At 53.0% G+C, this 27,784-nt stretch overlaps 1 protein-coding gene across 6 annotated transcripts in view; it reads right to left on the bottom strand.

The window, feature by feature from the left end:
• slc38a5b (solute carrier family 38 member 5b) overlaps positions 1-27,784 on the bottom strand; it is a 106,358-nt gene that overhangs the window by 8,352 nt on the left and 70,222 nt on the right. For all 6 annotated transcript variants that reach the window (XM_085978874.1, XM_085978872.1, XM_085978870.1 and 3 more), the window contains exons 8-14: positions 22,391-22,473; positions 21,312-21,370; positions 20,330-20,473; positions 9,968-10,047; positions 7,287-7,387; positions 3,381-3,505; positions 3,122-3,266 (exon numbers count right to left, since the gene is read on the bottom strand). In XM_085978874.1, coding sequence (XP_085835000.1) covers positions 3,122-3,266; positions 3,381-3,505; positions 7,287-7,387; positions 9,968-10,047; positions 20,330-20,473; positions 21,312-21,370; positions 22,391-22,473 — 737 coding nt within the window. The remainder of the gene's footprint in view (positions 1-3,121; positions 3,267-3,380; positions 3,506-7,286; positions 7,388-9,967; positions 10,048-20,329; positions 20,474-21,311; positions 21,371-22,390; positions 22,474-27,784) is intronic.

Here is a 27,784-nt window from a genome sequence, read left to right on the forward strand (position 1 = left end):
GCGAACGCTATAGTAAAAGATAGGGAGAGCTGACAGCTCCGTAGAAAGCAACAAACCCTGTTGCTTAGCAACAACTGTAGAACAATGGCCACAAGTTCCAAGCGTCTCTGTAGCTTAGCAACAGCTGCAGCCACACCCTTGCACAGCAACAGATGGAAGGCGGCAAATACAATATGAAGGAAAACCTACTGCTGAATTTTGCCGGTTAACCGAGATTTCCGGTTATTTTGGTGCCAGTAAATCGAAAGTTTCCTGTAGATGGATTTAAGGGGAGGCTGGACAAGCCTATGAGGGGGAAGGGAATAGAGGGTTACGGTGATGGGGTGAGATGAGGAAGGAGGCTCGTGTGGAGCACGCACTGAGCTATAGTGGGGGTTAGTACATACAGGAAACTCTCGATTTGCCGGCACCTAAATAACCGGAAATCTCTGTTAACCGGCAAAATTCAGGAGTAGGTTCAGGTAAGTTTTACTTCATATTAGTGGCCGTTCCTGGATCTGTGGCTGTGTATCTGGGGCTCCTACACTTGTTGCTAAGTGACAGGGACGCTTGGTCTGTGGCCGGAGTTCCTGCACCTGTTGCTAAGCAACAGGGAAGCCTGGATTTGTTGCTGTGTACGGGGCTCTCGTACCTTTTAAACTATAACTCTCTGTAATCCGGACTTTTTGATAAACCGGCGCCACGCCGGTCCCGGATTTTAAAAAAAGAGTTTCCTGTAGAACAGATTGCTGTGAAGCGGGGGAAGAGAGTTAAAATGACATCGCTGGCAGGTTCACTGAATGGTGTAAGACAGACAGGGGGCTAACGTGAAAGGCCACCTCCAGAAAGAGGCAGTCAAGATAGCTGACCTTTTGAAGACTAAAAAGTAATTAAGTGGAGACAGGGGGGCAGGGTTTTCATTGGGCCGTGGAGTCGGGATTGGAGGCGTGTGGGGGGTTAAAAAATCCTGAAATCGGGGGTCCCGACCCCATCCCGCCTCCATGCCAGTTTCAAAGGAGGCGGATACCCGCCCCGCACTGGGACCCGCCTCCCCGAGGCGGGAAGGGGATTAGTGCCAATTAACCGCCTATTAACAGGTAGTTAACAGGCAGTTTTTAGCCTAATCCCTATTTTTAAGGTCGAAGTGTGGGATTCCCGACGGCTCCGAACCACGCCAAGTTAGCGAGGCGGACCGTCGGGATGAAGGACTTGGAGGGGTCGAGATGTCCGGTGTTCAGGTGAGTGATGGGTGCATGAGTGCAGAGGTAAGTGTGTTTGGTGTGTGTAAAGTGTTTAAAGAAGTTCTACTAACCTTTACTTACCTTTACAGCCTTCCTTCCCTCAGGTCTCGGGAGTCCCTCACCTCACCGGCACAGAAAGCAGAATGGCCGCCAGCTGTCAAAAGTTGCAGCATTCAGCTTTCTGTTCTGCAGAGATCTCTAAATCAGCCTGAGAGGAAGGAATTAACTTAGTGTACAGACTGTCAGTGTTTGACAGCTTCACAGAGCTGTGAAACGCTGATATTTCATCTGTCAAAACCTCTTGACAAATGAAATGTTAATCTGTGACGTCACCTGTTGCCGGGTGGCCCTTAATTGGCCTGCTGAGCCCGCTGGGCGGGATTAGCAAGGTCAATCAAGTCAAAATCGCGTGGGTTGGCTAGAACTCGACGGAGGCGGGACTGCAACCCCGAAAGTTGTAGTCCCGCCTCCTAAATGAAAATCTAGCCCAGGGTGTCTAGAATTTCAACTGCCCGTAAGAACTTTATTACCTAGGTCGCATTCCAAGGTATCTTTCATCAGCATTCAGCAGTTTGAGCGAATGATTGAAGAGGCAGCTTATACATGTTTACCTTGGGATGTATAACCAATCCGTGAAGGTGCATGCGGGCCAAGATCCAATCAGGTTGCAGGAATGAATTGTGCATGAGGTTGCCATGCTTATGTTAATGTATCAGAATGTAGGGCTTGCTGTGACAATTTGGAGAAGTCTGGCTAAAGATAGAGTAGACTGTCTCCCCATCGGTGTAATAAACAGACTACATAGAAACATAGAAGATAGGAGGAGTAGGCCATTCGGCCCCTCAAGCCTGCTCCGCCATTCAATGAGATCATGGCTGATCATCCAAATTCAGTACCCTGTCCCTGCCTTCTCCCCATATCCCTTGATCCCTTTAGCCTTAAGAAAACCAGAGGTCATAGTCTAAGGATAAGGGGTAAGCCATTTAGGACAGAGATGAGGAGGAATTTCTTCACCCAGAGAGTGGTGAACCTGTGGAATTCTCTACCACACAAGGCAGTTGAGGCCAATTCATTAAATATATTCAAGAAGGAGTTAGATATATTTCTTAAGGCTAAAGGGATCAAGGGGTATGGGGAGAAGGCAGGGACAGGGTACTGAATTTGGATGATCAGCCATGATCTCATTGAATGGCGGAGCAGACTCGAGGGGCCGAATGGCCGACTCCTGCTCCTATCTTCTATGTTTCGATGTAACTTGACTATCGATCTGAAAACGTTGTGTCGCGTATTGGTTTAAAATACTCCACAACAATTGGTACAGGAATTCTTAAATGGGTTTCAAGAAGGAATTAAATGAGATTCAGAGTTTTTAGAATTGCAGCAAGGGACCTGTGGTTAGGTGGGCTAGATGGACTGAGGGATCTTCTGCCTGAAACTGTTACTATTACATTACTTCTGAAAATACTTTTATTTACAGGACACAGATTGAAGATAATCGGTAAAAGAACCAGAGGGGCGATGAGGAGAATGTTTTTTACGCAGCGAGTTGTTGTGATCTGGAACGCGCTGCCTGAAAGGGCGGTGGGAGCAGATTCAATAGTAACTTTCAAAAGGGGAATTGGAGAAATACTTGACGGGGAAAAATGTGCTGGGCTGTGGGGAACGAGCAGGGGGGTAGTGGGACTAATTGGAGAGCTGGTTCAAAGAGCCGGCACAGGCACGATGGGCCGAATGGCCTCCTCCTGTGTCGTGTGATTCTATAAACGGCCAGCATGGACTGGCTGGGCCTGTTCCTGCGCCGTGTACCCTGTGTAACTAAGATCAGAAGGATGTGCGCTACCTTTAGTGACTCGCGCGTGCACCGACGCCACCGCCCCGCCTCCCCCCCCCCCCCCGCTTACCAGCTATCCCGAAAATGTCGCGGATGTTCGGCACGAGGATGACGAGCAGGTTGACGCAGACGAGCAACACGATGGCGATGACCACGTGCCGCAGCCAGTGGAAGGCTTTCCCCGGGAAGAGGAGCTGTTGGATGGCCCGTCGGATCTGGAGGGAGGGAACACAAAGCAGAAACACGGGCGGTTTTTTTGGTTAATGAGGAAGCCTCGTCTCGAAACTGGCCCAGAGAAAGCCAACTGGCGTCGCGCGCGGGCGACTCACCGGGAAGAGGACGACGGGCACGGTGAGGATCACCGCCACCAGGACGGCCAGGCGCACGCACAGGATGAGCGTGTCCAGAGGGTCGACTCTGTTGAACATGGCCAGCAGCTCCGACTCCACGCTCCCTGCAGGGACCCAACGAACCACATTCAGTTAAAGTCGTAAAGCCCCTGCTTCCAATAGCCTGTTACATTAGGAACAGGAGGAGGCCGTTCAGCCCCCTCGAGCCGGTTACATTAGGAACAGGAGGTGGCCATTCAGCCCCCCTCGAGCCTGTTACATTAGGAACAGGAGGAGGCCATTCAGCCCCCTCGAGCCTGTTACATTAGGAACAGGAGGAGGCCATTCAGCCCCTCGAGCCTGTTACATTAGGAACAGGAGGTGGCCATTCAGCCCCCTCGAGCCTGTTACATTAGGAACAGGAGGAGGCCATTCAGCCCCCTCGAGCCTGTTACATTAGGAACAGGAGGTGGCCATTCAGCCCCCCTCGAGCCTGTTACATTAGGAACAGGAGGAGGCCATTCAGCCCCCTCGAGCCTGTTACATTAGGAACAGGAGGTGGCCATTCAGCCCCCCTCGAGCCTGTTACATTAGGAACAGGAGGTGGCCATTCAGCCCCCCTCGAGCCTGTTACATTAGGAACAGGAGGTGGCCATTCAGCCCCCCTCGAGCCTGTTACATTAGGAACAGGAGGAGGCCATTCAGCCCCCTCGAGCCTGTTACATTAGGAACAGGAGGTGGCCATTCAGCCCCCTCGAGCCTGTTACATTAGGAACAGGAGGAGGCCATTCAGCCCCCCTCGAGCCTGTTACATTAGGAACAGGAGGAGGCCATTCAGCCCCCTCGAGCCTGTTACATTAGGAACAGGAGGAGGCCATTCAGCCCCTTGAGCCTGTTACATTAGGAACAGGAGGTGGCCATTCAGCCCCCCTCAAGCCTGTTACATTAGGAACAGGAGGAGGCCATTCAGCCCCCCTCGAGCCTGTTACATTAGGAACAGGAGGAGGCTGTTCAGCCCCCTCCCCACCCCCCCAGCCTGCTCCGCCATTCAATCAGATCGCGACTGATCTGTAGCCGAACTCCACCCACCCGCCGTGTCTCCATCTCCCTTAATACCCTAAAAAGGGTGCGAGGAGGATGCAGAGAAAGTCCAGTATGATTTGGACAGGTTGGGCAGATGCAGTATAACGTGGATAAATGCGAGGTTATCCACTTTGGTGGCAAAAACAGGAAGGCAGATTATTATCTGAACGGCAATAGATTGGGAGAAGGGGAAGTGCAACGAGACCTGGGTGTCCTTGTGCACCAGTCGCTGAAGGTAAGCATGCAGGTGCAGCAGGCGGTTAAGAAGGCAAATGGTATGTTGGCCTTCGTAGCGAGAGGGTTCGAGTACAGGAACAAGGATGTCTTGCTGCAGTTGTACAGGGCCTTGGTGAGACCACATCTTGAGTATTGTGTGCAGTTTTGGTCGCCTTATCTGAGGAAGGATGTTCTTGCCATGGAGGGAGTGCAGCGAAGATTCACCAGACTGATACCTGGGATGGCAGGAATGACGTATGAGGAGAGATTGGGTCGATTGGGCTTATACTCGCTGGAGTTTAGAAGAATGAGAGGGGATCTCATTGAAACTTATAAAATTCTAACAGGACTGGACAGACTAGATGCAGGAAGGATGTTTCTAAGGTGCAGTGACCAGAACAACTTTAGGCAGAGGTCACACACATAGAATCATATCGCACAGGAGGCAGCCATGCGGCCCCTCGAGCCTGCTCCGCCATTCAATAAGATCAGGGCTGACCTTCGACCTCAACTCCACCTTCCCACCCGATCCCCATATCCCTTTGATTCCCGGAGAGTCCAAAAATCTCTCGATCTCAGTCTTGAATATACTCAACGACTGAGCCTCCACAGCCCTCTGGGGCAGAGAATTCCAAAGATTCACCACCCTCTGAGTGAAGAAATTCCTCCTCATCTCAGTCCTGAATGGCCGACCCCTTATCCTGAGACTGTGACCCCTAGTTCTAATACGGAGACCAGAACTGTGCACAGTGCTCCAAGTGTGGTCTAACCAAGGTATACGGAGACCAGAACTGTGCACAGTGCTCCAAGTATGGTCTAACCAAGGTATACGGAGACCAGAACTGTGCACACTGCTCCAAGTGTGGTCTAACCAAGGTATGCTGAGACCAGAACTGTGCACAGTGCTCCAAGTGTGGTCTAACCAGGGGATATGGAGACCAGAACTGTGCACGGTGCTCCAAGTGTGGTCTAACCAGGGTATATGGAGACCAGAACTGTGCACGGTGCTCCAAATGTGGTCTAACCAGTATATATGGAGACCAGAACTGTGCACAGTGCTCCAAGTGTGGTCTAACCAAGGTATATGGAGACCAGAACTGCGCACAGTGCTCCAAGTGTGGTCTAACCAGGGTATATGGAGACCAGAACTGTGCACGGCGCTCCAAGTGTGGTCTAACCAAGGTATGTGGAGACCAGAACTGTGAACAGTGCTCCAAGTGTGGTCTAACCAGGGTATATGGAGACCAGAACTGTGCACGGTGCTCCAAGTGTGGTCTAACCAGGGTATATGGAGACCAGAACTGTGCACGGTGCTCCAAATGTGGTCTAACCAAGGTATATGGAGACCAGAACTGTGCACAGTGCTCCAAGTGTGGTCTAACCAGGGTATATGGAGACCAGAACTGTGCACGGCGCTCCAAGTGTGGTCTAACCAAGGTATGTGGAGACCAGAACTGTGAACAGTGCTCCAAGTGTGGTCTAACCAAGGTATATGGAGACCAGAACTGTGCACGGTGCTCCAAGTGTGGTCTAACCAGGGTATATGGAGACCAGAACTGTGCACAGTGCTCCAAGTGTGGTCTAACCAAGGTATATGGAGACCAGAACTGTGCACGGTGCTCCAAGTGTGGTCTAACCAAGGTATATGGAGACCAGAACTGTGCACGGTGCTCCAAGTGTGGTCTAACCAAGGTATATGGAGACCAGAACTGTGCACGGTGCTCCAAGTGTGGTCTAACCAAGGTATATGGAGACCAGAACTGTGCACGGTGCTCCAAGTGTGGTCTAACCAAGGTATATGGAGACCAGAACTGTGCACAGTGCTCCAAATGTGGTCTAACCAAGGTATATGGAGACCAGAACTGTGTACAGTGCTCCAAGTGTGGTCTAACCAAGGTATATGGAGACCAGAACTGTGCACGGTGCTCCAAGTGTGGTCTAACCAAGGTATATGGAGACCAGAACTGTGCACGGTGCTCCAAGTGTGGTCTAACCAGGGTATATGGAGACCAGAACTGTGCACAGTGCTTCAAGTGTGGTCTAACCAGGGTATATGAAGACCAGAACTGTGCACAGTGCTCCAAGTGTGGTCTAACCAGGGTATATGGAGACCAGAACTGTGCACAGTGCTCCAAGTGTGGTCTAACCAGGGTATATGGAGACCAGAACTGTGCACAGTGCTCCAAGTGTGGTCTAACCAAGGTATATGGAGACCAGAACTGTGCACAGTGCTCCAAGTGTGGTCTAACCAAGGTATATGGAGACCAGAACTGTGCACAGTGCTCCAAGTGTGGTCTAACCAGGGTATATGGAGACCAGAACTGTGCACAATGCTCCAAGTGTGGTCTAACCAGGGTATATGGAGACCAGAACTGTGCACAGTGCTCCAAGTGTGGTCTAACCAGTATATATGGAGACCAGAACTGTGCACGGTGCTCCAAGTGTGGTCTAACCAGTATATATGGAGACCAGAACTGTGCACGGTGCTCCAAGTGTGGTCTAACCAGGGTTCGAAATAGGTTTAACGTAACTCCTCTGCTTTTCAATGCTATCCCTCTAGAGCTGACCCCCAGTGCTTGGATTAAAAGCGAAGCGGCTCTTACTCACCATAAAAGGTCAGGTATCCAAAGATGGCAGTGATTAAATACATTATAAACATGCCCGCGATCGACACGTTTGCAACTCTCTGCATCCTTTTCTTAGTTGGGCTGAAACACAGTAAGAATTTATCGGAATAAAGTTTGTGCTCCAAGTACTTCCAACATTCCCCTGCTACTCAAGGCAACACAACAGGATGTCAGAAGACGACAGTCTCTGGGCACCAGTGTTGTGGTCAGCTAACTGTCCGACACTCAGTGTTTAGACTCACACAACAACCCCTCACGTTTATCCAGCGCCTTTAACGTTGTAAAATGTCCCAAGGCGCTTCACAGGAGCATTAACAGACAAAATAGACGAGGGAACTAGATGTAATATCTCCAAGTTTGCAGACGACACAAAGCTGGGTGGGCGTGTGTGCTGTGAGGAGGATGCAGAGAAACTCCAGTATGATTTGGACAGGTTGGGCGATTGGGCAGATGCATGGCAGATGCAGTATAATGTGGATAAATGCGAGGTTATCCACTTTGGTGTCAAAAACAGGAAGGCAGATTATTATCTGAATGGCAATAGATTGGGAGAAGGGGAAGTGCAACGAGACCTGGGTGTCCTTGTGCACCAGTCGCTGAAGGTAAGCATGCAGGCGATTAAGAAGGCAAATGGTATGTTGGCCTTCGTAGCGAGAGGGTTTGAGTACAGGAACAAGGATGTCTTGCTACAGTTGTACAGGGCCTTGGTGAGACCACACCTTGAGTATTGTGTGCAGTTTTGGTCACCTTATCTGAGGAACGATGTTCTTGCCATGGAAGGAGTGCAGCGAAGATTCACCAGGCTGATACCTGGGATGGCAGGAATGATGTATGAGGAGAGATTGGGTCGATTGGGCTTATACTCGCTGGAGTTTAGAAGAATGAGAGGGGATCTCATTGAAACTTATAAAATCCTGACAGGACTGGACAGACTAGATGCAGGAAGGATGTTCCCGATGGTCGGGGAGTCCAGAACCAGGGGTCACAGTCTAAGGATAAGGGGTAAGCCATTTAGGACAGATGAGGAGGAATTTCTTCACCCAGAGAGTGGTGAACCTGTGGAATTCTCTACCACACAAGGCAGTTGAGGCCAATTCATTAAATATATTCAAGAAGGAGTTAGATATATTTCTTAAGGCTAAAGGGATCAAGGGATATGGGGAGAAAGCAGGGACAGGGTACTGAATTTGGATGATCAGCCATGATCTCATTAAATGGCGGAGCAGGCTCGAGGGGCCGAATGGCCGACTCCTGCTCCTATCTTCTATGTTTGACCCCGAGCCACATAAGGAGATATTAGGGACAGGTGACCAAAAGCTGGGTCAAAGACGTCGGTTTTGAGGAGCGTCTTAAAGGAGGAGCGACAGAGAGGTTTAGGGAGGGAATTCCAGAGCTCGGGGCCCTGGCGCGGTCGCCAATGGTGGTGTGATGGAAATCGGGGGGATGCGCTAGAGGCCAGAATTGGAGGAGCGCAGAGATCTTGGGGGGTGGCAGGGGCTGGAGGAGGTTACAGAGATAGGGAGGGAGGGGGCGAGGACCGCGGAAGGATCTTAGCAGGAGGATGAGAATTTTAAAAATCAAGGCGTTGCCGGACCGGGAGCCAGTGTCGGTCGGCGAGCACAGGAGAGAGGGGGGCGATGGGCGAACGGCATTTGGTGCGAGTTAGGAATGGCTACACGGAGGGCATCATGGAACCGTACTGCAACAAGACCTAGATGGAGGTGTTGGGGAGGATGCTGCTTAGTAAATGGGAACAGGGCGGGTACAGCACGCGTGAGATAGGGTAGACGTAGAGAAGATGTCTCCACTTGTGGGAGAGACCAGAACTAGGGGCCATCAATATAAGAGAGTCACTAATAAATCCAATGGGGAATTCAGGAGAAACTTCTTCACCCAGAGAGTGGTGAGAATGTGGAACTCGCTACCACAGGGAGTGGTCGAGGTGAATAGCGTCGATGTATTTAAGGGGAAGCTGGATAAACACATGAGGGAGAAAGGAATAGAAGGAACAAAAATTATGAGGGGCGTAGATAGGGTAGATAGAAAGGAACTTTTCCCCTTAGTAGAGGGGTCAATAACCAGGGGGCATAGTTTCAAGGTAAGGGGCAGGAGGTTTAGAGGGGATTTGAGGAAGAACATTTTCACCCAGAGGATGGTTGGAATCTGGAACTCACTGCCTGAAAGGGTGGTAGAGGCAGGAACCCTCACAACATTCAAGAAGCATTTAGATGAGCACTTGAAACGCCACAGCATACAAGGCTGCGGACCACGTGCTGGAAAATGGGATTAGAATAGACGGGGCTTGATGGCCGGCGTGGACACGATGGGCCGAAGGGCCTCTTTCTGTGCTGTATAACTCTATGACTCTATGAAAATGGGATTAGAATAGACGGGGCTTGATGGCCGGCGTGGACACGATGGGCCGAAGGGCCTCTTTCTGTGCGGTATAACTCTCTGACTCTATGATATGGTGATTGGGTGAGATGAAGAGGCTCGTGTGGAGCATAAACACCAGCACGGAGCAGTGGGGCCGAATGGCCTGTTTCTGTTCTGGACCGTCCATATAATTCGATGTAAAGTCAGCCTCTGACCCAGTGCACTATCCAGGCCCCTTATTAGTTTAATTTACCCCTCCTTTCAGCCTCCCGTGGTCAACCTTACCTCCGGAGCTCTGTGTAGATGGGGAGAACTTCAGGATGACACACAAAGGCAAAAACCAGAATGGGGATGGTGTAGGCAGTCTGTTGAGCAAGTTAAATGTCAAAGTTAGACTCCGTAAAAGGTGCAATATTTGCATTAAACATCGCGGCCAAAAGAAAAAGGAAAACACGACGCATCAAACACTCTGGATAGTCTGACCAATGCCCTTTCACCGCAGGGAACTCATCCGGAATCGAATACGAATTGGAGAGCTCCCTCTACACTGTCCCCATCAAACATTCCCAGCGCAGGTACAGCACGGGTTAGATACAGAGTAAAGCTCCCTCTACACTGTCCCCATCAAACACTCCCAGGGCAGGTACAGCACGGGTTAGATACAGAGTAAAGCTCCCTCTACACTGTCCCATCAAACACTCCCAGGGCAGGTACAGCACGGGTTAGATACAGAGTAAAGCTCCCTCTACACTATCCCCATCAAACACTCCCAGGGCAGGTACAGCACGGGTTAGATACAGAGTAAAGCTCCCTCTACACTGTTGCATCAAACACTCCCAGGGCAGGTACAGCACGGGTTAGATACATAGTAAAGCTCCCTCTACACTGTCCCATCAAACACTCCCAGGGCAGGTACAGCACGGGTTAGATACAGAGTAAAGCTCCCTCTACACTGTTGCATCAAACACTCCCAGGGCAGGTACAGCACGGGTTAGATACATAGTAAAGCTCCCTCTACACTGTCCCATCAAACACTCCCAGGGCAGCTACAGCACGGGTTAGATACAGAGTAAAGCTCCCTCTACACTGTCCCATCAAACACTCCCAGGGCAGGTACAGCATGGGTTAGATACAGAGTAAAGCTCCCTCTACACTGTCCCATCAAACACTCCCAGGGCAGGTACAGCACGGGGTTAGTTACAGAGTAAAGCTCCCTCTACACTGTCCCATCAAACACTCCCAGGGCAGGTACAGCACGGGGTTAGATACAGAGTAAAGCTCCCACTACACTGTCCCATCAAACACTCCCAGGGCAGGTACAGCACGGGGTTAGATACAGAGTAAAGCTCCCACTACACTGTCCCATCAAACACTCCCAGGGCAGGTACAGCACGGGGTTAGATACAGAGTAAAGCTCCCTCTACACTGTCCCATCAAACACTCCCAGGGCAGGTACAGCACGGGGTTAGATACAGAGTAAAGCTCCCACTACACTGTCCCATCAAACACTCCCAGGGCAGGTACAGCATGGGTTAGTTACAGAGTAAAGCTCCCACTACACTGTCCCATCAAACACTCACAGGGCAGGTACAGCATGGGTTAGATACATAGTAAAGCTCCCTCTACACTGTCCCATCAAACACTCCCAGGGCAGGTACAGCATGGGTTAGATACAGAGTAAAGCTCCCACTACACTGTCCCATCAAACACTCCCAGGGCAGGTACAGCATGGGTTAGATACAGAGTAAAGCTCCCACTACACTGTCGCATCAAACACTCCCAGGGCAGGTACAGCACGGGTTAGATACAGAGTAAAGCTCCCTCTACACTGTCCCCATCAAACACTCCCAGGGCAGGTACAGCACAGGTTAGATACAGAGTAAAGCTCCCTCTACACTGTCCCCATCAAACACTCCCAGGGCAGGTACAGCACGGGTTAGATACAGAGTAAAGCTCCCTCTACACTGTCCCATCAAACACTCCCAGGGCAGGTACAGCACGGGTTAGATACAGAGTAAAGCTCCCTCTACACTGTCCCCATCAAACACTCCCCGGGCAGGTACAGCATGGGTTAGATACAGAGTAAAGCTCCCTCAACACTGTCCCCATCAAACACTCCCAGGGCAGGTACAGCACGGGTTAGATACAGAGTAAATCTCCCTCTACACTGTCCCCATCAAACACTCCCAGGGCAGGTACAGCACAGGTTAGATACAGAGTAAAGCTCCCTCTACACTGTCCCCATCAAACACTCCCAGGGCAGGTACAGCATGGGTTAGATACAGAGTAAAGCTCCCTCTACACTGTCCCATCAAACACTCCCAGGGCAGGTACAGCACGGGTTAGATACAGAGTAAAGCTCCCTCTACACTGTCCCCATCAAACACTCCCAGGGCAGGTACAGCACAGGTTAGATACAGAGTAAAGCTCCCTCTACACTGTCCCATCAAACACTCCCAGGGCAGGTACAGCACGGGTTAGATACAGAGTAAAGCTCCCTCTACACTGTCCCCATCAAACACTCCCCGGGCAGGTACAGCACGGGGTTAGATACAGAGTAAAGCTCCCTCTACACTGTCCCCATCAAACACTCCCAGGGCAGGTACAGCACGGGTTAGATACAGAGTAAAGCTCTCTCTACACTGTCCCATCAAACACTCCCAGGGCAGGTACAGCACGGGTTAGATACAGAGTAAAGCTCCCTCTACACTGTCCCCATCAAACACTCCCAGGGCAGGTACAGCACAGGTTAGATACAGAGTAAAGCTCCCTCTACACTGTCCCCATCAAACACTCCCAGGGCAGGTACAGCACGGGGTTAGATACAGAGTAAAGCTCCCTCTACACTGTCCCATCAAACACTCCCAGGGCAGGTACAGCACGGGGTTAGATACAGAGTAAAGCTCCCTCTACACTGTCCCCATCAAACACTCCCAGGGCAGGTACAGCACGGGTTAGATACAGAGTAAAGCTCCCTCTACACTGTCACCATCAAACACTCCCAGGGCAGGTACAGCACGGGTTAGATACAGAGTAAAGCTCCCTCTACACTGTCCCCATCAAACACTCCCAGGGCAGGTACAGCACGGGGTTAGATACAGAGTAAAGCTCCCTCTACACTGTCCCCATCAAACACTCCCAGGGCAGGTACAGCACGGGGTTAGATACAGAGTAAAGCTCCCTCTACACTGTCCCCATCAAACACTCCCAGGGCAGGTACAGCACGGGTTAGATACAGAGTAAATCTCCCTCTACACTGTCCCCATCAAACACTCCCAGGGCAGGTACAGCACAGGTTAGATACAGAGTAAAGCTCCCTCTACACTGTCCCCATCAAACACTCCCAGGGCAGGTACAGCATGGGTTAGATACAGAGTAAAGCTCCCTCTACACTGTCCCATCAAACACTCCCAGGGCAGGTACAGCACGGGTTAGATACAGAGTAAAGCTCCCTCTACACTGTCCCCATCAAACACTCCCAGGGCAGGTACAGCACGGGTTAGATACAGAGTAAAGCTCCCTCTACACTGTCCCATCAAACACTCCCAGGGCAGGTACAGCACGGGTTAGATACAGAGTAAAGCTCCCTCTACACTGTCCCCATCAAACACTCCCAGGGCAGGTACAGCACGGGGTTAGATACAGAGTAAAGCTCCCTCTACACTGTCCCCATCAAACACTCCCAGGGCAGGTACAGCACGGGGTTAGATACAGAGTAAAGCTCCCTCTACACTGTCCCCATCAAACACTCCCAGGGCAGGTACAGCACGGGTTAGATACAGAGTAAATCTCCCTCTACACTGTCCCCATCAAACACTCCCAGAGCAGGTACAGCACAGGTTAGATACAGAGTAAAGCTCCCTCTACACTGTCCCCATCAAACACTCCCAGGGCAGGTACAGCATGGGTTAGATACAGAGTAAAGCTCCCTCTACACTGTCCCATCAAACACTCCCAGGGCAGGTACAGCACGGGTTAGATACAGAGTAAAGCTCCCTCTACACTGTCCCCATCAAACACTCCCAGGGCAGGTACAGCACGGGTTAGATACAGAGTAAAGCTCCCTCTACACTGTCCCATCAAACACTCCCAGGGCAGGTACAGCACGGGTTAGATACAGAGTAAAGCTCCCTCTACACTGTCCCCATCAAACACTCCCCGGGCAGGTACAGCACGGGGTTAGATACAGAGTAAAGCTCCCTCTACACTGTCCCCATCAAACACTCCCAGGGCAGGTACAGCACGGGTTAGATACAGAGTAAAGCTCTCTCTACACTGTCCCATCAAACACTCCCAGGGCAGGTACAGCACGGGTTAGATACAGAGTAAAGCTCCCTCTACACTGTCCCCATCAAACACTCCCAGGGCAGGTACAGCACAGGTTAGATACAGAGTAAAGCTCCCTCTACACTGTCCCCATCAAACACTCCCAGGGCAGGTACAGCACGGGGTTAGATACAGAGTAAAGCTCCCTCTACACTGTCCCATCAAACACTCCCAGGGCAGGTACAGCACGGGGTTAGATACAGAGTAAAGCTCCCTCTACACTGTCCCCATCAAACACTCCCAGGGCAGGTACAGCACGGGTTAGATACAGAGTAAAGCTCCCTCTACACTGTCACCATCAAACACTCCCAGGGCAGGTACAGCACGGGTTAGATACAGAGTAAAGCTCCCTCTACACTGTCCCCATCAAACACTCCCAGGGCAGGTACAGCACGGGGTTAGATACAGAGTAAAGCTCCCTCTACACTGTCCCCATCAAACACTCCCAGGGCAGGTACAGCACGGGGTTAGATACAGAGTAAAGCTCCCTCTACACTGTCCCCATCAAACACTCCCAGGGCAGGTACAGCACGGGTTAGATACAGAGTAAATCTCCCTCTACACTGTCCCCATCAAACACTCCCAGGGCAGGTACAGCACAGGTTAGATACAGAGTAAAGCTCCCTCTACACTGTCCCCATCAAACACTCCCAGGGCAGGTACAGCATGGGTTAGATACAGAGTAAAGCTCCCTCTACACTGTCCCATCAAACACTCCCAGGGCAGGTACAGCACGGGTTAGATACAGAGTAAAGCTCCCTCTACACTGTCCCCATCAAACACTCCCAGGGCAGGTACAGCACGGGTTAGATACAGAGTAAAGCTCCCTCTACACTGTCCCATCAAACACTCCCAGGGCAGGTACAGCACGGGTTAGATACAGAGTAAAGCTCCCTCTACACTGTCCCCATCAAACACTCCCCGGGCAGGTACAGCACGGGGTTAGATACAGAGTAAAGCTCCCGCTACACTGTCCCCATCAAACACTCCCAGGGCAGGTACAGCACGGGTTAGATACAGAGTAAAGCTCCCTCTACACTGTCCCATCAAACACTCCCAGGGCAGGTACAGCACGGGTTAGATACAGAGTAAAGCTCCCTCTACACTGTCCCCATCAAACACTCCCAGGGCAGGTACAGCACAGGTTAGATACAGAGTAAAGCTCCCTCTACACTGTCCCCATCAAACACTCCCAGGGCAGGTACAGCACGGGGTTAGATACAGAGTAAAGCTCCCTCTACACTGTCCCATCAAACACTCCCAGGGCAGGTACAGCACGGGGTTAGATACAGAGTAAAGCTCCCTCTACACTGTCCCCATCAAACACTCCCAGGGCAGGTACAGCACGGGTTAGATACAGAGTAAAGCTCCCTCTACACTGTCACCATCAAACACTCCCAGGGCAGGTACAGCACGGGTTAGATACAGAGTAAAGCTCCCTCTACACTGTCCCCATCAAACACTCCCAGGGCAGGTACAGCACGGGGTTAGATACAGAGTAAAGCTCCCTCTACACTGTCCCCATCAAACACTCCCAGGGCAGGTACAGCACGGGTTAGATACAGAGTAAAGCTCCCTCTACACTGTCCCCATCAAACACTCCCAGGGCAGGTACAGCACGGGTTAGATACAGAGTAAAGCTCCCTCTACACTGTCCCATCAAACACTCCCAGGGCAGGTACAGCACGGGTTAGATACAGAGTAAAGCTCCCTCTACACTGTCCCCATCAAACACTCCCCGGGCAGGTACAGCACGGGGTTAGATACAGAGTAAAGCTCCCTCTACACTGTCCCCATCAAACACTCCCAGGGCAGGTACAGCACGGGTTAGATACAGAGTAAAGCTCCCTCTACACTGTCCCATCAAACACTCCCAGGGCAGGTACAGCACGGGTTAGATACAGAGTAAAGCTCCCTCTACACTGTCCCATCAAACACTCCCAGGGCAGGTACAGCACAGGGTTAGATACAGAGTAAAGCTCCCTCTACACTGTCCCATCAAACACTCCCAGGGCAGGTACAGCACGGGTTAGATACAGAGTAAAGCTCCCTCTACACTGTCCCCATCAAACACTCCCAGGGCAGGTACAGCACAGGTTAGATACAGAGTAAAGCTCCCTCTACACTGTCCCCATCAAACACTCCCAGGGCAGGTACAGCACGGGGTTAGATACAGAGTAAAGCTCCCTCTACACTGTCCCATCAAACACTCCCAGGGCAGGTACAGCACGGGGTTAGATACAGAGTAAAGCTCCCTCTACACTGTCCCCATCAAACACTCCCAGGGCAGGTACAGCACGGGTTAGATACAGAGTAAAGCTCCCTCTACACTGTCACCATCAAACACTCCCAGGGCAGGTACAGCACGGGTTAGATACAGAGTAAAGCTCCCTCTACACTGTCCCCATCAAACACTCCCAGGGCAGGTACAGCACGGGTTAGATACAGAGTAAAGCTCCCTCTACACTGTCCCCATCAAACACTCCCAAAGCAGGTACAGCACGGGTTAGATACAGAGTAAAGCTCCCTCTACACTGTCCCCATCAAACACTCCCAGGGCAGGTACAGCACGGGTTAGATACAGAGTAAAGCTCCCTCTACACTGTCCCATCAAACACACCCAGGGCAGGTACAGCACGGGTTAGATACAGAGTAAAGCTCCCTCTACACTGTCCCCATCAAACACTCCCAGGGCAGGTACAGCACGGGTTAGATACAGAGTAAAGCTCCCTCTACACTGTCCCATCAAACACTCCCAGGGCAGGTACAGCACGGGTTAGATACAGAGTAAAGCTCCCTCTACACTGTCCCCATCAAACACTCCCCGGGCAGGTACCGCACGGGGTTAGATACAGAGTAAAGCTCCCTCTACACTGTCCCCATCAAACACTCCCAGGGCAGGTACAGCACGGGTTAGATACAGAGTAAAGCTCCCTCTACACTGTCCCATCAAACACTCCCAGGGCAGGTACAGCACGGGTTAGATACAGAGTAAAGCTCCCTCTACACTGTCCCATCAAACACTCCCAGGGCAGGTACAGCACAGGGTTAGATACAGAGTAAAGCTCCCTCTACACTGTCCCATCAAACACTCCCAGGGCAGGTACAGCACGGGTTAGATACAGAGTAAAGCTCCCTCTACACTGTCCCCATCAAACACTCCCAGGGCAGGTACAGCACAGGTTAGATACAGAGTAAAGCTCCCTCTACACTGTCCCCATCAAACACTCCCAGGGCAGGTACAGCACGGGGTTAGATACAGAGTAAAGCTCCCTCTACACTGTCCCATCAAACACTCCCAGGGCAGGTACAGCACGGGGTTAGATACAGAGTAAAGCTCCCTCTACACTGTCCCCATCAAACACTCCCAGGGCAGGTACAGCACGGGTTAGATACAGAGTAAAGCTCCCTCTACACTGACCCCATCAAACACTCCCAGGGCAGGTACAGCACGGGTTAGATACAGAGTAAAGCTCCCTCTACACTGTCCCCATCAAACACTCCCAGGGCAGGTACAGCACGGGTTAGATACAGAGTAAAGCTCCCTCTACACTGTCCCATCAAACACTCCCAGGGCAGGTACAGCACGGGGTTAGATACAGAGTAAAGCTCCCTCTACACTGTCCCCATCAAACACTCCCAGGGCAGGTACAGCACGGGTTAGATACAGAGTAAAGCTCCCTCTACACTGTCCCATCAAACACTCCCAGGGCAGGTACAGCACGGGTTAGATACAGAGTAAAGCTCCCTCTACACTGTCCCATCAAACACTCCCAGGGCAGGTACAGCACGGGTTAGATACAGAGTAAAGCTCCCTCTACACTGTCCCATCAAACACTCCCAGGGCAGGTACAGCACGGGTTAGATACAGAGTAAAGCTCCCTCTACACTGTCCCCATCAAACACTCCCCGGGCAGGTACAGCACGGGTTAGATACAGAGTAAAGCTCCCTCTACACTGTCCCCATCAAACACTCCCAGGGCAGGTACAGCACGGGGTTAGATACAGAGTAAAGCTCCCTCTACACTGTCCCCATCAAACACTCCCCGGGCAGGTACAGCACGGGTTAGATACAGAGTAAAGCTCCCTCTACACTGTCCCCATCAAACACTCCCCGGGCAGGTACAGCACGGGTTAGATACAGAGTAAAGCTCCCTCTACACTGTCCCCATCAAACACTCCCAGGGCAGGTACAGCACGGGTTAGATACAGAGTAAAGCTCCCTCTACACTGTCCCCATCAAACACTCCCAGGGCAGGTACAGCACGGGTTAGATACAGAGTAAAGCTCCCTCTACACTGTCCCATCAAACACTCCCAGGGCAGGTACAGCACGGGGTTAGATACAGAGTAAAGCTCCCTCTACACTGTCCCCATCAAACACTCCCAGGGCAGGTACAGCATGGGTTAGATACAGAGTAAAGCTCCCTCTACACTGTCCCACCAAACACTCCCAGGGCAGGTACAGCACGGGTTAGATACAGAGTAAAGCTCCCTCTACACTGTCCCATCAAACACTCCCAGGGCAGGTACAGCACGGGTTAGATACAGAGTAAAGCTCCCTCTACACTGTCCCATCAAACACTCCCAGGGCAGGTACAGCACGGGTTAGATACAGAGTAAAGCTCCCTCTACACTGTCCCCATCAAACACTCCCAGGGCAGGTACAGTACGGGTTAGATACAGAGTAAAGCTCCCTCTACACTGTCCCATCAAACACTCCCAGGGCAGGTACAGCACGGGTTAGATACAGAGTAAAGCTCCCTCTACACTGTCCCCATCAAACCATCAAACACTCCCAGGCAGGTACAGCACGGGTTAGATACAGAGTAAAGCTCCCTCTACACTGTCCCCATCAAACACTCCAGGGCAGGTACAGCACGGGTTAGATACAGAGTAAAGCTCCCTCTACACTGTCCCATCAAACACTCCCAGGGCAGGTACAGCACGGGGTTAGATACAGAGTAAAGCTCCCTCTACACTGTCCCCATCAAACACTCCCAGGGCAGGTACAGCACGTGTTAGATACAGAGTAAAGCTCCCTCTACACTGTCCCAATCAAACACTCCCAGGGCAGGTACAGCACGGGTTAGATACAGAGTAAAGCTCCCTCTACACTGTCCCATCAAACACTCCCAGGGCAGGTACAGCACGGGTTAGATACAGAGTAAAGCTCCCTCTACACTGTCCCCATCAAACACTCCAGGGCAGGTACAGCACGGGTTAGATACAGAGTAAAGCTCCCTCTACACTGTCCCCATCAAACACTCCCAGGGCAGGTACAGCACGGGGTTAGATACAGAGTAAAGCTCCCTCTACACTGTCCCATCAAACACTCCCAGGGCAGGTACAGCACGGGTTAGATACAGAGTAAAGCTCCCTCTACACTGTCCCATCAAACACTCCCAGGGCAGGTACAGCACGGGTTAGATACAGAGTAAAGCTCCCTCTACACTGTCCCATCAAACACTCCCAGGGCAGGTACAGCACGGGGTTAGATACAGAGTAAAGCTCCCTCTACACTGTCCCCATCAAACACTCCCAGGGCAGGTACAGCACGGGTTAGATACAGAGTAAAGCTCCCTCTACACTGTCCCATCAAACACTCCCAGGGCAGGTACAGCATGGGTTAGATACAGAGTAAAGCTCCCTCTACACTGTCCCCATCAAACACTCCCAGGGCAGGTACAGCACGGGTTAGATACAGAGTAAAGCTCCCTCTACACTGTCCCATCAAACACTCCCAGGGCAGGCACAGCACGGGTTAGATACAGAGTAAGCTCCTCTACACTGTCCCATCAAACACTCCCAGGGCAGGTACAGCATGGTTAGATACAGAGTAAAGCTCTCTCTACACTGTCCCACCAAACACTCCCAGGGCAGGTACAGCACGGGTTAGATACAGAGTAAAGCTCCCTCTACACTGTCCCATCAAACACTCCAGGGCAGGTCCAGCACGGGTTAGATACAGAGTAAAGCTCCCTCTACACTGTCCCATCAAACACTCCCAGGGCAGGTACAGCACGGGTTAGATACAGAGTAAAGCTCCCTCTACACTGTCCCATCAAACACTCCCAGGGCAGGTACAGCACGGGTTAGATACAGAGTAAAGCTCCCTCTACACTGTCCCCATCAAACACTCCCAGGGCAGGTACAGCACGGGTTAGATACAGAGTAAAGCTCCCTCTACACTGTCCCCATCAAACACTCCCAGGGCAGGTACAGCACGGGTTAGATACAGAGTAAAGCTCCCTCTACACTGTCCCCATCAAACACTCCCAGGGCAGGTGCAGCACGGGTTAGATACACAGCAGACACCTACCTGAGGGTTGATGGTTAACAGTTTGGCAGTACACTGCTCGTCGTTTGTGTGGTTTGACCCACTGGAGTAAAGCATGTGGTTGCTATGGTGAGTCTCATTATATACAGGCAGTGGACATGGAATCTGAAACTTCTTGTAGATAACCTGCGGGAAGACAAAAAGACTCACATTTATATAGCGGCTCTCCCTCAGTACCGCCCCTCCGACAGTGCGGCGCTCCCTCAGTACCGCCCCTCCGACAGTGCGGCGCTCCCTCAGTACCGCCCCCCGACAGTGCGGCGCTCCCTCAGTACCGCCCCTCCGACAGTGCGGCGCTCCCTCAGTACCACCCCTCCGACAGTGCGGCGCTCCCTCAGTACCGCCCCCCGACAGTGCGGCGCTCCCTCAGTACCGCCCCTCCGACAGTGCGGCGCTCCCTCAGTACCGCCCCTCCGACAGTGCGGCGCTCCTCAGTACCGCCCCTCCGACAGTGCGGCGCTCCCTCAGTACCGCCCCTCCGACAGTGCGGCTCTCCCTCAGTACCGCCCCTCCGACAGTGCGGCGCTCCCTCAGTACCGCCCCTCCGACAGTGCGGCGCTCCCTCAGTACTGCCCCTCCGACAGTGCGGCGCTCCCTCAGTACTGCCCCTCCGACAGTGCGGCGCTCCCTCAGTACCGCCCCTCCGACAGCTCTTGACAGATGAAATGTCAATCTGTGATGTCACCTGTTGCCAGGTGGCCCTTAATTGGCCTGCTGAGCCCGCTGGGCGGGCTTAACAGGGTCAATCAAGGGAAAATCACGTGGGTTGGCCACAACTCGATGGAGGCGGGGCTACAACCCCGAAAGTTGTAGTCCCGCCTCCTACACGCCTCCAGTCTCAAAATCCAGATTATCGTGTCGGTCTTGCAGAATGTTGGCACCTCTGCCGCACAAAGGACAATAGCAGACGATCTGCATATCACACAGGAATCAAATTTCAGGCCATCACACGGCGCTGACTCACCGAGACCAGGAAGAAGACCATGCAACTGAGCGAGAAACCACTGGTGTAGCCCAGGTAACCTGGCGAGAGAGAAAGGGAACAAGGTGAGACAGTTCCTGCAATGCAGTCACCTCATCGACAGAGAAAAAAGGGGAGATTTACAGGAGGAGGCCATTCAGCCCCTCGAGCCTGTTGCATTAGGAACAGGAGGAGGCCGTTCAGCCCCCTCGAGCCTGTTACATTAGGAACAGGAGGAGGCCGTTCAGCCCCCTCGAGCCTGTTACATTAGGAACAGGAGGAGGCCAGTCAGCCCCCTCGAGCCTGTTACATTAGGAACAGGAGGAGGCCGTTCAGCCCCTCGAGCCTGTTACATTAGGAACAGGAGGAGGCCGTTCAGCCCCTCGAGCCTGTTACATTAGGAACAGGAGGAGGCCGTTCAGCCCCTCGAGCCTGTTACATTAGGAACAGGAGGAGGCCATTCAGCCCCCTCGAGCCTGTTACATTAGGAACAGGAGGAGGCCGTTCAGCCCCCCTCGAGCCTGTTACATTAGGAACAGGAGGAGGCCGTTCAGCCCCCCTCGAGCCTGTTACATTAGGAACAGGAGGAGGCCGTTCAGCCCCCCTCGAGCCTGTTACATTAGGAACAGGAGGAGGCCGTTCAGCCCCCCTCGAGCCTGTTACATTAGGAACAGGAGGAGGCCGTTCAGCCCCTCGAGCCTATTCCACCATTCAATGAGATCGCGGCTGATCTGTATCTTTACCCGCCTTGGTTCCATAACCCTTAATCCCCTCACCCAACAAAAATCTATCGATCTCAGTTTTGAAATTTCCAATTGACCCCCAGCCTCGACAGCTCTTTGGGGGAGAGAGTCCCAGATTTCCACCAGCCTTTGTGTGAAGAAGTGCTTCCTGACATCACCCCTGAACGGCCTGGCTCTAATTTGAAGGTTCTGCCCCCTTGTTCTGGACTCCCCCCACCAGAGGAAATAGTTTCTGTCTCGATCGACCCGATCGGATCCTTTAATCATCTCAAACACCTCGATCAGATCACCCCTTAATCTTCTACACTCGAGGGAACACAGGCCCAGTCTGTCACTCACCGAGTTGGCGCATCAGTGCAAGCGGGAGGATGATGAGGATGCTGACGATTATGATTAAATAATTTCCGTTCATGTACCACATGCTGAAAGAGAGCACAAGAAAGAAACGGTCTTTATTTCAAAAGGAAAACGTTTCGCAAGTCCTCTTCCCCTGCGCACCCCCCCCGCCTTGTATTTACATCGCACCTTCACACATCTCTCCGAAACTAAGCAGAGCACTTTCAACAACACTCAAAGCACGTTCAGATCCCTCCGTGACCTCCTCGCACCCCACCTCCCTCTCTCGCTGTAACCTCCTCCAGTCCTACAACCCTCCGAGATCTCTGCACTCCTCCAATTCTGGCCTCTCGCGCATCCCCCCGATTTCCATCACTCCACCATTGGCGACCGCGCCAGGGCCCCTAAGATCTGGAATTCCCTCCCTAAACCTCTCCTCCTTTAAGATGCTCCTTAAAACCTGCCTCTTTGACCCAGTTTTTGCTCGTCACTCCTAATATCTCCTTATGTGGCTCGGTGTCAAATTTTGTTTGATAATCGCTCCTGTGAAGCGCCTCGGGACGTTTTACTACGTTAAAGGCGTCGGATAAATGCAAGTTTTTGTAGGAAAGACGAGAGCAGAGATCTCGGAGGGTTGTAGGGGCAGGAGGAGGTTACAGAGACAGGCAGGGAGGGAGCTCGAGGAGGCCACGGAGGGATTTGAAAACAAGGATGGTGAATTTTAAAATCGAGGCGTTGCCGGACTGGGAGCCAATGTAGGTCAGCGAGCACAGGGGGGGAATCACGGGTGAAGGGGACTCGGTGCGAGTTCGGACACGGGGCAGCAGAGTTGGGGATGAGCTGAAGATTAGGGAGGATACTAAATTCAAGACGATATGTGGCCCCCATATCTTGTTGCTGTCCTCTGTGAACGGGGTGCGAGATTCGATTTGCCTTCTTTTACAAACTCAGGCCGCCTTCTTGAACCGCTGCAGTCCGTGTGGTGACTTTGTCGTAGCGGTTTGGTACAACGGAGTGGCTCGCTCGGCCGTTTCAGAGGGCAGTTAAGAGTCAACCACATTGCTGTGGGTCTGGAGTCACGTACCGGCCAGACCGGGTAAAGACGGTAGATTTCCTTCCCCAAAAGGACATTAGTGAACCAGATGGGTTTTTCCAACAATCCAATAGTTTCATCGTCACCATTACTGATACTAGCTTTTTATTCCAGATTTATTTAATTAACTGAACTTAAATTCCCCAGCTGCCGTGGTGGGATTTGAACTCACGTCTGGAGATCATTAGTCCAGGCCGCTGCATTACTGGTCCAGTAACATAGCCACGATGCCACCATACCCCCAGTGTGCCTGCACTGTCGGAGGGGCAGTACTGAGGGAGCGCCGCACTGTCGGAGGGGCAGTACTGAGGGAGCGCCGCACTGTCGGAGGGGCGGTACTGAGGGAGCGCCGTACTGTCGGAGGGGCGGTACTGAGGGAGCGCCGCACTGTCAGAGGGGCGGTACTGAGGGAGTGCCGCACTGTCGGAGGGGCGGTACCGAGGGAGCGCCGCACTGTCGGAGGGGCGGTACTGAGGGAGCGCCGCACTGTCGGAGGGGCGGTACTGAGGGAGCGCCGTCTGCCCTCTCAGGTGGATGTAAAAGATCCCACGGCCCACTATTGGAAGAAGAGCAGGGGGGGAGTTCTCCCCGGTGTCCTGGGACCAATATTTATCCCTCAACCAACATCACTAAAAACAGATGGTCTGGTCATTTCTCACATTGCTGTTTGTGGGAGCTTGCTGTGCGCAGATTGGCTGCTGCGTTTCCTACATTACAACAGCGACCACACTTCAAAAAAAGTCCTTCATTGGCTGTGAAGCGCTTTGGGACGTCCTGAGGTGGGTGAAAGGCGCTGGAGAGATGCGAGTCCTCTCTTCTATTGAGCTGGGAGTTGGGCCAGCATTTCCGAGCTGTTCGGAAGGAGTTAAAAGCCTGCCTCCCCCCCCCCCCACCACCCCCGCCATTTTACCACAGCAACCTTGCGGGTGACACAGGACGGAAGCAGGTGGCGAGCTTTGCCTCTCGCTGTAACTCGCCCTTGGCTGGGGGGGCGTGTGAATGCAGTCGAGGGTTCCAGCTGGAAGCTCCAAATGCTCCATATATAGTTAGGAATCCTCGCTGGCTCTTGGCTCCAGCTCTGTTGGCAATTGGTCTCCCTCAGAGGGAGCAGCCGAGCAATTTAACCCATTCCCCACGCTCCCTGTCCCTCCCGCGCACCCCCATGAAAAAAATCCTGCTGTTGCTTTCCCAAAGACGCCAACCCTTGCTTGGCGGGTCGCCAAAGCTGGTTGGCCAGGTGGCCTTCTTCAGTGTGGTGGGCCAATGGCTGCCTCGCGTAAGGGGGGTGCGGGCCATAGTCCTTCCCAGCTGCCAAAGGATCAGGGCTTGCACCTGCCTGTGGATTTAGTCAGCGTGACATTAGAGCAGGCAGGGCCAGTTCGCTCCAGTCTCGCTTAGACAGTACCAGCCGCGCTCCCAGTCATTGCTCCCACTCCGCAGACTCGAGGCCCGCAATTCAGGCTGACACTCCCCCCAGTGGAGTACTGAGGGAGAGCCGCACTGTCGGAGGGGCGGTACTGAGGGAGCGCCGCACTGTCGGAGGGGCGGTACTGAGGGAGCGCCGCACTGTCGGAGGGGGCGATACCGAGGGAGCGCCGCACTGTCGGAGGGGGCGATACCGAGGGAGCGCCGCACTGTCGGAGGGGGCGATACCGAGGGAGCGCCGCACTGTCGGAGGGGGCGATACCGAGGGAGCGCCGCACTGTCGAGGGGCGGTACTGAGGGAGCGCCGCACTGTCGGAGGGGCGGTACTGAGGGAGCGCCGCACTGTCGGAGGGGCGGTGCTGAGGGAGCGCCGCACTGTCGGAGGGGCGGCGCTGAGGGAGCGCCGCACTGTCGGAGGGGCGGCGCTGAGGGAGCGCCGCACTGTCGGAGGGGCAGTACTGAGGGAGCGCCGCACTGTCGGAGGGGCGGTACTGAGGGAGCGCCGCACTGTCGGAGGGGCGGTACTGAGGGAGCGCCGCACTGTCGGAAGGAGGGCAGAGAGGGGGAGTAGTGTAGGTCAGTGCAATGAAGGTTCAAGGAATAATGAAGCACGTTACGAGTTGACTTATGTTGGGTGTCACTGTACAGTTCCCGCCTCCAGCCCTTGGCTCAGATTGTAGGCGTCAGTTATTCAACCATCGAGGGGGCTGACCTCCGTCCAGCAGTGGTCAGTCAATAGTGGTTAGAATCAGGGGCCCTCGATGATCTCCTCCGAGCCCAACTCCCCAATGCATGATTCAGTGAGGCCAACAATGGCTCCCTATCAACACCGTAGCTGCGATGAACACACACCAAGGTTGGAACCTTCCTGCTCCATGTGTATCTCACTGCCACACTGAGGAGTGGCTGTCGCACCGACTCTCACCCAGTCCCGTTCACCCATCACCCTCTGTGCTCGCTGACCTACATTGGCTCCCGGTCCGGCAACGCCTCGATTTGGAAAATTCTCATCCTCGTCTTCAAATCCCTCCTCGCCCCCTCACTATCTCTGTAACCTCCTCCAGCCCCCACAACCCCTCCGAGATCTCTGCCCTCCTCCAATTCTGGCCTCTCGCGCATCCCCCCGATTTCCATCACTCTACAATTGGCGACCGCGCCAGGGCCCCCGAGCTCTGGAATTCCCTCCCTAAACCTCTCCGCCTCTCTCTCTCCTCCTTTAAGACGCTCCTTAAAACCGACCTCTCTGACCCAGCTTTTGGTCACCAGTCCCTAACGTATCCTTATGTGGCTCAGTGTCAAATATTGTCTGATTTTCGCTCGCGTGAAGCGCCTTGGGAGCTTTCACTGGTTTAAAGGCACCGGATAAACATGAGGTGGTGTTGTCGGTCACGGAGCAGGGGTGGGGGGTGGTGAGGAGAGAGCTTTGTGTCATTAATTTCTCACAATCTAACCGATTCTTGGATCAGTCAGGCATGGCGCAGGGATAGAATGTTCCAGAAATCCACGGTTAAAAATAACTGTCTCATGCCACAATGTCCCTCACATGTTCAAAAATACCTTCAGTTCCTGCATCATAAATCCTGTATTCCTGTGACCAGCTCTGGCGCAGGATTACCTCTCGCTCTACACACTTTTTCAACTCCAAACAACAGGCTTCCTTCCAGTTAAGAACACCATAGAGTTATACAGCACAGAAAGAGGCCCTTCGGCCCATCGTGTCCACGCCGGCCATCAAGCCCTGTCTATTCTAATCCCATTTTCCAGCACTTAGTCCGTAGCCTTGTATGCTGTGGCGTTTCAAGTGCTCATCTAAATGCTTCTTGAATGTTGTGAGGGTTCCTGCCTCTACCACCCTTTCAGGCAGTGAGTTCCAGATTCCAAACACCCTCTGGGTGAAAAAGTTTTTCCTCAAATCCCCTCTAAACCTCCTGCCCCTTACCTTGAAACTATGCCCCCTGGTTATTGACCCCTCTACTAAGGGGAAAAGTTCCTTTCTATCCACCCTATCTATGCCCCTCATAATTTTGTACACCTCAATCAGGTCCCCCCCTCAGCCTTCTCTGCTCTAAGGAAAACAACCCCAGCCTGTCCAGTCTCTCCTCATAGCTGAAGCGCTCCAGCCCAGGTAACATCCTGGTGAATCTCCTCTGCACCCTCTCCAATGCAATCACATCCCTCCTATAGTGTGGTGACCAGAACTGCACACAGTATTCCAGCTGTGGCCTAACTAGCGTTTTGTACAGCTCCATCATAACCTCCCTGCTCTTATATTCTATGCCTCGGCTAATGAAGGCAAGTATCCCATATGCCTTTTTAACCACCTTATCTACCTGTCCTGCTGCCTTCAGGGATCTGCGGACATGCACACCAAGGTCCCACATTGCGGAGGGGGGGGGAGAATCATGAGCGAGGTTGAGCCTTGCGGGGGGGCGGAAAACCCACCGTGAAAGGGCGTGACGTCGCCACTGTTGGAGACGGCAGTCAACGCCGGCGCGAGGCCGGTCTCGTCCCCCCGCTGTCCAGAGGGACGGAGTGGTGGGACGCCCGCGACGGAAAGGACCCGCGCCTCGCCGCAGGCCCAGCAGCAGAGGGTCCCCCCCACCCCACCCACCGGCTCCCCCCTCCCTCGGAGATGGCGGGCAGCGCTCGACCGGATCCGCGCCGGGGCCACCCGCCGGGCAAGCGGGAAGACGAGGGGACAGCCCGTGGACCGCGGCGCACCAACCCGCCCACCGAGACCGGCCGCGGGAGGGGGCACCTCGTTTCTCCACTTGGCGTCACAAGGGGCCGTCGAATGGAGAGCTGAACTCGACTGGATTTTTGCGTTTGTGTTAGACATCCCATTTCCGTCGTACGATAGCAGTAATAAGGCATTGGAT

Source organism: Somniosus microcephalus, unplaced genomic scaffold, assembly GCF_052327205.1.
Source record: "Somniosus microcephalus isolate GS21.2 unplaced genomic scaffold, FLI_Smic_1.0 unresolved_chr7, whole genome shotgun sequence".
In the NCBI taxonomy this organism is placed as follows: Eukaryota; Metazoa; Chordata; class Chondrichthyes; order Squaliformes; family Somniosidae; genus Somniosus; species Somniosus microcephalus.